Source organism: Arachis stenosperma, chromosome 8 (assembly GCF_014773155.1).
Source record: "Arachis stenosperma cultivar V10309 chromosome 8, arast.V10309.gnm1.PFL2, whole genome shotgun sequence".
In the NCBI taxonomy this organism is placed as follows: Eukaryota; Viridiplantae; Streptophyta; class Magnoliopsida; order Fabales; family Fabaceae; genus Arachis; species Arachis stenosperma.
In genome coordinates, this window is record NC_080384.1 from 18385861 (window position 1) to 18397426 (window position 11566).

The 11566-nt window shown below is 33.9% G+C and overlaps 1 protein-coding gene across 2 annotated transcripts; it reads right to left on the reverse strand.

Moving 5' to 3' along the window:
* Positions 1-6235: 6235 nt before the first annotated feature.
* Positions 6236-11319, reverse strand: LOC130944844 (CBL-interacting serine/threonine-protein kinase 8). Of its 2 annotated transcripts, XM_057873400.1 has the most exons (14): positions 10680-11319; positions 10510-10572; positions 9952-10023; positions 9754-9861; positions 9594-9668; positions 9453-9506; positions 9222-9347; positions 8658-8747; positions 7915-8037; positions 7303-7422; positions 6917-7033; positions 6653-6709; positions 6492-6566; positions 6236-6406 (listed from the first exon to the last, which is right to left on the reverse strand). In XM_057873400.1, exons 1-14 carry the CDS (start codon positions 10836-10838, stop codon positions 6305-6307), a joined length of 1341 nt encoding a protein of 446 aa, XP_057729383.1. In that variant the 5' UTR covers positions 10839-11319; the 3' UTR covers positions 6236-6304. The 2 variants fall into 2 exon arrangements, with proteins under 2 accessions (XP_057729383.1, XP_057729384.1); XM_057873401.1 differs by lacking the exons at positions 10510-10572; positions 10680-11319 and adding an exon at positions 10264-10499.
* Positions 11320-11566: the final 247 nt, after the last annotated feature.

Genomic DNA, 11566 nt, shown 5'->3' on the forward strand with positions numbered 1-11566 from the left:
AGTTGGGTTGGTGTACTGATTAACTCACTAATCTGCTTAAATAAGTATTTAAAGTTTAAATCCCACTTTATATATGCAATAATTCCTTAGTCAGCGACAATCTTCTTTATTTTCATTATTATGAATTCACGATTAGTATATTAAGGCATGAATATATTTATTATAGGCAATATAAAAAGCAATATTTTATTATTGTTATTATTAGATATTAACGTGTCTATTAATCCATCTTTTATAAGTTAAATGTAGATAATAACAAGGGTAAAATATATTTTTTGTATTTGAAGTTTGTTAAAAATTTTAAAAATATTCATAAATTTTATTTTCCTTCAATTTTGTCTCTGAAGTTTTTAATTTGCATCGAATATATCTTGGACAGCTAAATTTTCAAAAAGTTTAGAGTCAATTTAGTAATAATGCATGACAACTATGTCTGATTTACTTGTTGTTACGGTGGGTAACCGGAGATAAATGCAATGGATGGCGTTGAGTGGCCCAAATGTGTGAAGGAGGAGGACTCCGAATGAATCTGCAACTCGGGAGGCTCCGTCCGACTTGTTCGCGTGGATGAATAGGGGGGTGGTACCTGCAAAGACACTCCGATGCTTAAGTTAGCAAGAGTGTGAGCAGGTCTAGAGAGTATTGGGCTTAGAAATACCTGATAGGTGTCAGTGTACTTATAGTGGTGAGCCAATAACCACCGCTGGTGTAGTGCCGTATCTTTAGGATATTAACCGTCCCAATATCTTGGGGAGGTTAAGATATGGCTTTAGGAAGCGGTTAGAGAGATTTTAAGGGCGGTTACTCATTCGAATGAGTGTTTATCTGCCAGCTAATCTCATATCCGACTTCTTTATACTAAGTCGTGGTTGACACCGACTTCTTAGGTGGAGGTCGGTGCTTTGCTAGGCTTAATCTATTGGGTCAGGCCTTTTGGTTGGACCTGGGCCCTTAGCGTTGGGCCAGGGTATGAACACTTGTGTTGAAGGATGCTCTTATAAAATTGTTGCTAAATTTTTTTTAAAAATAACCGTCAGCACTATATTTGATCCAAATAAAAAATTTTTAGAACAAAATTGAAATAAAATAAAATTTAAGGATATTTTAAAAATTTTTAACAAACTTCAAAGATAAAAAATATACTTTATCCTAATAACAATAAATTTGATATAAGTCAAGATATTAAGTACGTTTATATAATATAGATTTTGCTATGAAATATGAATCATAAAATCAAAGTTGTTTACTATCTCAATCAACCTAACCATTGGGGGTTGTATTTACTATAATCAAACTAAAGTGATATTATGCATCTTTGATGAATTATTTTCTTACTTTCAACTTTTTCTTATTGATCAAGAACAAATGTATATCCTCCGCACGTTTTACCGAAAGCATAAAAATCATACTGTACCCATTTACACTAAGATTCTCTTCATATTACAATATGGACCAATCCATCACGACAAAGTTATATTGTTTGATATATATTCCTTTGCATTATCAATTATTATTTATTAATTTTATTAATAATAAATAAACACGCGGAATGCTATGAGATTTTCTGCTTAAATAATACTTTTTCTACCACACACTAAAGTCCATAGCATAAAATAGAAGTGTTGGAAGCTTGGAACAAGACAAGAGCCAAAAAATAAACTCATTCATGAAGGTAGCAATTATCTCAAGCCATGGAGAGAAATAGTTCATCATCTTCATCTCCAAGAAGCAAAGTAGAAGGAGGGTTGCTTTCATGTTTCGGGCGTCTCAAGTTTAAGCTTCCATGGAGGAAGAGATCGGCCGGCGGCGCTTACAAATCCGTCGGTGGTTTTAGGTATGACCCTTTAAGCTATGCTCAAAACTTCGACGAGGGTTGCGTGGAGGACGACGAAGAATCGTTGCGCCATGGATTTTCTGCTAGATATGCTGCTTCTTCAAATAAGTTTCAATTGTTAAGTCGCTCAAGCAATGATAAATAAGGTTTATTAAGGTTAGGTGACAATATATTTGTTTATATATGTGTAACTTCTTTTTAGAGCGTTTAAATAGTTATATTACTTATTAATCATGTTTCAAGTGTTTCTATATTCAAGTTCAAATAGGAAAATAAGAAAATCTACTTATAGTTAGTTGTAGTTGATTTTCAAGTAGCATCACAAAATGTTTAGCAGCATTCCCTATTTCCCTTTATTAAGAGTGAGCATTTCAAAATCTATCACACTTCACTCCACCTTTTACCAATTATTAGAATCTTTTGCAGATAGTTTTTTATGGTTGGCTGGCTCTCAATAAAAATATTTTTTTTTGAAATAAAAAACTCAACACAATAAGGTAGAACATTAACGTCTCAATAGAAAAGTGAATTCATCTTCGACAAAAGTTATTAACAACCCAAAGGATCAAATATTACTCCAATCTTTGTAACTTTTAATCGACTTGTTAACTATTCCTGCAACATCTGATTCTTGATTCCTGAAAATTCTGTCATTCCTTTTCAACCAAGTACTCCAAATGATAACAATAAAACAAAACTCACCAATATTCTATTAATTTGACTGCACGATTGACCCTTGAACCACATAAACTTACGGTAATTCAGCTCTATATTCACCAGTTCGATAATGCTGTTAACACACTAGCACCTTTTCTTTCTTCCAACTGCACAACCTCATTGAAGACACCCATGTAGCAAAGAAAAACTTGACATATTTTCGATACAAAAACTCAACTCTTTTTACACAGCAAGCTTATCTTCCCTTGTATGCGCATCATACACCAAGTCAACAAACCTAAACATCATAACATCCTACATTATTAATAAACCTCCAGAAACGCCTTCCGATCCCATAAATTCCAAATCTACCGCATCATTACCCCAAAATTGCACTACATCAAATTTAGAGATCACCTCCTTCATTATCTCTATCAATCCTAACATATTTACATTATTTTTACGCTTAAATTTTTTTACCATTTTTCACTTTCCAACACCCTTTAAACCCTTCATATTCCACAAACTAAAATCATTTAAAAATTTTGTTACACACCCTATTTCGATTTTTTGGGCGGCTCCTTCTTACTTTCTCTTTCTGTTTTGCTTGCCTTCTTTCAGGGGCGGAGCTAACCTCATTGTGAGGGAGGGGCCAAAAAATTAATTTTATATTTAAAATAAAATAAAATAAAATATTTATGGGGGCTAAATTAAATTTTATGTATAATTTATAGAAAAAAATTGAGGGTTAGGGGAGGCCATTGCCCCCTTACCTTCTATGTGGCTGCACCCTTGCCTTCTTTTTTGTGCTAATACTTCATTATGAGCTTGGAGAATAGTTATAATGTCCTCATCCTCGTCATATAAAACAGCTCCTGATTCGACAGTCAGATCCCAGCTCTATTTTCAGCCATATCTTTATCCAAACTTTCTCCGTATTCATCTTGATTAGTTTCACCGTCTGTATACTACTCTAAGTCTCCCGAATCTTCCAAGTTCTCCCGAATCTTCCAAGTTCCTTACAGCCCCTTCATCATCCAATCCAATTTCCTACACCACTGTATTCTCATCCTCTAAATCTAAATTCTGCACTGCATCACCCCTCATCATACATATGCCAACCCTAATACAATTAATTAGAAAATTTTAATATTTAGAATTTATGGTAAAAAATCTAAATTCTTATTATAAGATTTTTTTTGAGATATCAATTCTTCCATGTAAAACTCTTTGATAAAATGGGAATATATATAATTTACACCCAAAAATTGGCTCTAGCAGAAAAAATTAAAAGAAAAATTAATTATATACAGTTTTCTTCGTCCAAACAAATAAATTTTCACTCCTTTTTTTTCTCTTTTTTATTTCTTTTTCACTTACTTTCTTTAACTTAATTTCTTCATCCAAACAAAGTCTTAGTTTTGAGACTGTTTACAGTGGAAGAAACAAGCATTCCGGTTTTATGTTGGGTAAATGTTTGGTTCTATAGGGACATTTCTCTGTTCCAAAAAAATACGTAAAGGAGTGTAGAGAAAGGACGAAATTGGTTGCTTGACCAAATAATATACACTTTTTGTTTTTGATATTGGAGTGGCAAATGATGTTTTTTTGAAATGTAGACGGTTAGGGTGTTACTCTTAAATGTGAAACTATTTAATTAGAAAAGGAGAAATCGGATCGAGAGATTTTTATTAAAAAAATAAAAAAAATTAATAAATATGAAAAACAAACTATTTAAAGGTAGAGATCACACTTTACTCTTTAAAATGAAATTCAAACTTTAGAGGATCAAAATCCACAAAAATTAGACCCTCCGATTTGGTGTACCTTCTCCAGTTTTAAAAAATACCAAAAATTATAATATTAGGATAAATTACTACTTTTACTTTCATACAAAAAAAGGCCGAAAAAAAAAGTCTGAAGACTAATATTTTTAGTGAAATAAAATAGAAAGCTGATTACTATTAATTTAATTACACAATGATTAATTTGATAATTGATTTTTAGTATACAGATATTATTTTTGACTTTTTTTGTTTAATTTACGTTCTCAATACTGGCTATATAAGTTGTATACCCTTCCATTATCAGGCTCACAGCCTCACAGTCACAACCTAAAAAATTTTCAATTGACACAATTTTGGCAGAGAGTTTCGCCCTTAGATAAATACCATACATACTCATAACTCTCCCTTAGCTTATTCAATGTTCCTATATTTCAATTTCTAAAGCATATCCCACTAGCAACAAGGTCTAAACTAGAGAAATGACATTTTGATGTAACGATTGCTACAGATATGGATGGACACGAACCCAATGTTTGGTCGTTAGCAAGACGTGTGGAATTTGAGTGGTCCAAATAACAGCAATGGCCAAGTCTTTTCTTTGCTATTTTTTTTTTGGGGGTCTTTTTTTTCTTTGCTAGTTGCTAATACGAGCTTACTATGCTTAAAATTCGGTTTGAACAACTTTTATTTAGCCTTCCACAGATAAAATAGTAGATGAGTAAATATTAAATATTTGAATTATTTTTGACTTATAGTAAATGTATCTAGTAAAGTCAACCATATAACTACTTGTGGTACAAGTTTAGCAAATTAGCCCATGCATACAACTTAAAATAAAATAAGTAAGATTTATTTGTTTTAATTACCAGTTTATCATCAAACTGTGATATATTAAAATTTATGTTCATGCAAATATAAGAGGTTGGAAAACCAACGGTGAAGATAGACTTCACTTAACTAACTAAAAATAATGCAAAATACATATATCAAAGTTTAAATTGCACATCTTTTATATGTTTAGTAGTGTAGTTGAAATGAATTGTTCACGGAACATCTCTGGTTATCAAATTCCTAAACCGTGGGACACAAGTACGGCTTTTACATCTTAAGTTGCAATCATTTCTCTAACACAATATATATTTGAAGATTACAACAACAGTAATTTAAGACTTGATGTTTACCGTGGAAGCCGAAGCCAAAGCCTGCGGCCGGCGGCATACTGGCCATCCGTCCAAGAAGCACAAGAAGAACCCAAATCACAGATGCACCAGAGCCCCTATAATCAGATAGTAATAGATACATTACCCATGTGATTATTTAATTTAGTAGTAGAAAATAAAAGTTTTGGTTTTAGAATAGAATAAAGTCTGCAGTAGGATGTAAAAGTAATCTGATATATGTTGAAATAAAGTATCATGTTCAAATGATCAAAAGGCTTCTCTTTTTCTTTTCTTTCATTCATATTTCAACACAACATGACCGTTTGCTTTCTAGTATCCAACTTACTACTACTACTACTACTAAGAAGCTGACGCCAAATTCATTCAAAATGTTTCAGTACTTTTCGGTTCCACACAAAATCTCAGGTCAATTTAAGCTTGGTAAATTGAGGAAATTAAGTGCCAAGAGAGATCTATCTATAATGTATCAAACCAAACTAATGGCCACAAACATTGCATACACTCTTCTGGGAGATGGGGGTAAAAAAAAAGCTTCCATTCTCGAATTTCTCAAGAGGAAGAATTTTAGAGGTAGGACTAAAAAACCAAACAATAAAGATTTACTAAAAACCAGCGATTCAAGATCGAATGATCGATAAAAAAACATAAAGAATAATTTCTATGCACTGACACACTGTCAACTGATAGAAATTATTCTCTACAAACATATAAACATATAATCTATAACACTATAACTCTCAATTGTGAGAGAAGTTGATGTTCTATAACTATGAATACCCCCCCCCCCCCCCCCCCCCTTTCTCTTCCTTTGTTTACAATCAAAGAGGAAGGTATTACAACCGAAACTATCGCCTTTTGCTTTTAGTCTTAGAGATCCTTGATTTGCTTGCTTCATGAGGTGGTTTCCAGATTATATCGTCAAGATTGCCGCAAAAACTCTTGTAAAACTGCAAGACAGAAGAGTGTGAAACTTCCTGTCATGAATTAAATTGAATTAAAGCAATCAACATAATGAGGTTTCGGAAAACTGACATTGAGATATTCGCCAGCATCTCCAGCTGCTTTCTGAATGTCCACCATATAAAATGTGGGAGCCACCTCAAAAACCTTTAACCAAGACAAATGTATTATTATTTTGCTGGTTGAAATGTTTACATTACATTCAAAATTCTGTTAGATGCATCGATACGTACCTCCAGAATAACCGAGAAAAAAGATGTTTTATTTGCTGAGAGACCCTCTATTCTCATCTGAAATTTCATAACAATATCACTTCAGCTGCAGAATAATCTCAGTGACGTCTAATTCAAGTTAAAATGACACCGGATGCTAAAAGTTTACAATTGCATTCAAACATGATTGAGCAAAATGATGCAAACAAAACCAGAGCAACAAAAGAAGTGGAAAAAAGAGGGAGATATAGTTGTTATCAGTTATGCAGATCACAGGTTACCAACCTTAAAGTTGCGAATATGCGTCTTAAATCCCATTGATTGGGCCACAACTTCCATACTTGATAAAACCACCTTTGCTGGCTTTTGAGATATAAAACGTGTGTGATGCTTAAGAGAGCCCTGTGACAATATCAGTCCAACAAAATAAAATAATTGTTCTACCACTACATATGAAGGGAAAAAAATAAGTGAGTCTCAGATCTTTAAATGATAGAATATCCAAAGTGAGAGAATGTATTTTTCGTCCTAGCATGTCTTAATAAGGTAACGGTTACATCTATTATTATGCAAACTACCCTTGGGAGGGCAATATTATATGGGCTGTTATTTGAGCATGTCGAGATATGATGATTGAGCCTCATAGCACACAGAAAGACATTATTAAGTACCTGTCCCTTGTCAAACATTGATGCAAGGTTTAAGCCTTGAGATAGAATGATCAAGTCAAATGCATTAAGCAATAAGGGACCCATGTCCTCATTATGGCTTTGACGAATATCTCTCTCTTCCTTCAATGACAAAATAAACAGCATGTCAGCAAAGCTGGGAAGATAATCACCATATGAACTCAACTGGGAAAAAATAAGCTAGAAAATAAGCTAGTGTCTGTAACTAAAGAGTAGGGACACAATGTGAAAAACGGCAATACTTGTACTAATACTTGTATTGCATGCAATTTGGATGCCCTAAGCTTTCCTTAACTTAATATTCCTTTCTTCTGCCTTATATATTCATGTCGTCTGCAGTAGAGTTTTCATGATTTCATATTGACATGTAATAGAATGGTTTTCCAGGAATAACATAATTCAGTTTTATTTTATTATTATTTGTTAATTGTTAGTGTTTTGGGTTCTTTGATATGCCTCTTAGGATTCATACATGATTCTTCACACACAAAATAAGCTGAATGAATGGGTTGGAAATGAAGACAGAATAATTTAAATAAATGAATAAAAATCCTATAAGACAAACTGAAGATAAAGCATAAAGGAATGATAGACCTCGGCATCATCAAAAGCAGCATTTATGTCATCCAGATTTACATCTTCATGCTCCTGAAGGCTGACTGGAACGTAGCCCCTCTGAAACCATTCATCGTTTCTTATTTGTTCTATGGTTATACGCTGCAAACCAGAGAGGTAAACAGAATTATCAGAAACAACCAGGATCTTGAAACAGAGGTGAGACTTAAGCCCATCAGAAAGATGGTATTAGTTGGCTAAGCATTACATGTATAACCCAAGAAGTTTCTGAACTTCAAGAACGAATGAAGCATGTAGCTCCACATATGAGGTGTCAGTACTTGAGAAAAGGATCTTGAAATAAAGGTGAAACATAGCTTCGGAATTATTATATTTGCATTTACTATAAACATCATTCTGTCCATCAGTACTAGTGAAAAATACTAAAATCATCTCATTTTAATATCCAAATGGAGAGAAATAATAAGGTCATAACATGTCATGTCACGCCTACAACTGAAGAATCAATTGCAGGCTATTAGATGCTTTCAAGTTTCAATAAAATTCCGAACTTTTCCACAATTGGATTTACTATTAAAGGAAAACAGTCCTATAAATCACAATCACACATAGGATTGTGAACTACACATCATCACAATTTGTTCAGATGCTTAGCATCAAAATATCAACCACATCAAAGACTCAATTATTTCTGCTCTGTGGTCATACAACATTCATTTTGTAATAGACAGTCACAACTAATCTTTGCAACCAATACTCACCGTTTCAGGATTTGTGTCCAAAATTCTACATATCAATGATTTTGCCCCTACAGGAAACCAAGAAGGGCATGAAAAGTCTGCTTTATTAATCTGCAAGAGTTAACAAGAAAACCAAGGAAAGTTCATTAGCATTACTAACAATCCGACATCTTATTTGATGAAAAACACTCTTGCTTCTGCTTGAGAAGAGAAGAGGTAGCTACAAAAACTTGTAGCCTGACACTACTGCAGTTAGCACCTATCAAATGATGGAGGAAAGACTACTATAGATGAAAAATATTTGTTTCCAGCCCCCACTAATTGCTGCTCTAGCACTCCTACAATACAAAGTGAATAAACAGATCGACCCAAATTTACATCCAAACAAAATACAAAAATGATATTTGCTATGAAGTTCATCCAAATAAAATCAGGCATTACTATGTATTATCATCCTAAATTTCTAGATAATACTAACTGATGAATGCCACTACGAGCAAAATAAATATTTAAGAAAAATATTTTGACTACAGTTCAATCTAGTCAAAATTGAAAAATATATATTTAACAAGTTTGAATTTATACCTTACTGTATAAGGTGGTTAGATCAAGCTCATCAAAGGGAAGGTATCCAGCCAATAGGACATAGAGGATAACCCCACAGGACCAAACATCTGCCACAGCACCATTGTAACCCTTGTGACTGAGTACCTAAGCTCACAAATTCAAAAAACAGAACCCAACATAAGAATAGTTAGTATCTGCACATGACTGAAACTGAAATTTAACCAAACATCAAGCACTGCTGTGTTTTACCTCGGGGGCTACATAGTTTGGAGTGCCACAAGTTGTCCGAAGGAGACTCACACCCTAAGAAGAAATTCACCAAGGTCATTGGTATGAATTCATCTACATGTACGGAAGTCATACATGAAAACTACTAGATAACAATCTCACCTGTTCTGGTAATGCGCTTAAACCAAAATCTGAAATTTTTATATTGCCTTGTGAATCAAGTAAAAGATTCTCTGGCTGCACAAGGTGAAAACAAAAAATTTAGAAGGAATCATGATTAGGATCAGCAAAAAATTTCCTGATCCAACTCAACACCACCAACCTTCAAATCTCTGTGATAGACTCCCTTGCTGTGGCAATAATCTACACCATCAATAAGCTGTTGGAAATATCTTCTAGCTTCAGTCTCGCTAAGACGTCCATGATGTATCTGCAAAATTATTTATATTCATCATCACCAATATCATATATGGTAATTAAGCAAATATATGGCAAAGAGGGACCCTCTTGCGCTACTCACAATTTTATCGAACAATTCACCACCTGTAATGAACTCCAATATGATATAAATCTTCGTTCTGCTTGCTAGAACCTGAAAAAAAAAATATTTTACAACAGAATGAAGAACATAAGGGTCATGACTCATGACAGATAACAAGAGAAACACCACAATGCCTTATCAAATCACAATATGTTTCCATTTCATTCCTCTCTCCAAAGTCCAAGCAATCAAATAACATATATTAAAAAACAACTGAAAAAACCAAGTTGAATTGGTCTAGTATATAGCTCACTAGTTCGCTTAAGCAACTGTCGGGGGTTCGAATCCCACCTTGTGCATGCAGCAACCCATTGGCCAGCGACAAACCCTTCAATGGAGCTCAGCGACGGATTAGTTCTTGGACCGTCGGGCCGAGGGATACCGCGGGAAACCAAAAGAAAAAAAAAACTGAAAAAAAATCTATACATGCCTTAAGATACTTCTAAACTGTTATCTATGATAATTAATCATGATACGGAGCATAACTTATATAATTAGATAGAAATCAGATAGAAAGTTGCAGAAATCGTCACATGCCTCATGCAAGCGAACAACATAGGGATGCCTCACTAGCTTCATAATAGAAATCTCCCTCTTGATCTGCACAATTACGGAATGATAACAATAATAATAATAATAAAAAGTTTCAAATCAAATATTAATAACAAGGTGAAAAATAGAGTGGATCAGAAGAAAAAAGAGTATACCTGGTCCACCATGCTGTGCTTGATGATTGTGGCGCGGTCAAGAACTTTCATGGCGACGCTCTCACCGGTCTCAGTGTTCTGAGCGAACTTCACCTTCGCGAAGGTTCCTTCCCCAATCGTCCTCCCTATCTCGTACTTCCCTACTTTCCTAACCACCATCGCTCTTCTTCTTCTTCTTCTTCTTCTTCTTTAATTTCTCACTTTTTCACCATTGCTTCGCGCTTCTTTAAGTTCGAACTGATGCGTGGAATAGCGAGATTCTGTTTTTTTTTTTTTTTGAATAAATAAAATTGATTGATGGGAGAAGAATCAGATGACGGCAAGTAGGGTGGGTAGTAAGTAGGTCATGAAATTGAAACCAAAGGAATATGATATAAACACTTTTTTTTTAATGTTTTTTTAAGAGGAAGTTTACAGGTTGAAGAAGAGAAAAGCAACAGAAAGAAGAAACAATGAAATTGGTTTTTGTTTTTTGTTTTTTGTTTTTCTTTGTAAGAATAAAAAGTGTGAAAGCTAAGCTGGCAAGTGGAGTGGGAAGTGGGAACATTACATTAATGTTAGAAAATTAATTTGAAGTTTGTTTCTCTTTTTATTTTGTGGGTAAAAGCAAAGGAGAAGCATGATGTTGGTGATGATGATAAGTGATAAGTAGTGTGTGTCTGTGTGAGTGAAGGGTGAATCAGTTGAGAATAGCAAGCTGTGGCTGAACACTGTGTATTGGAGACACATCACATCAGCACATTGATTCAAAACCAGGTTGAGATTTTGGAATTTTAATTGGCACCATTTTTTTTCAAAATGAAATCTTGGGGATTAGAGTTCCTAATTTTAGTTCACTTCTTTTGAGTTTTGAGTGCTTTATATTTAGTATTGGATAATAATTATTT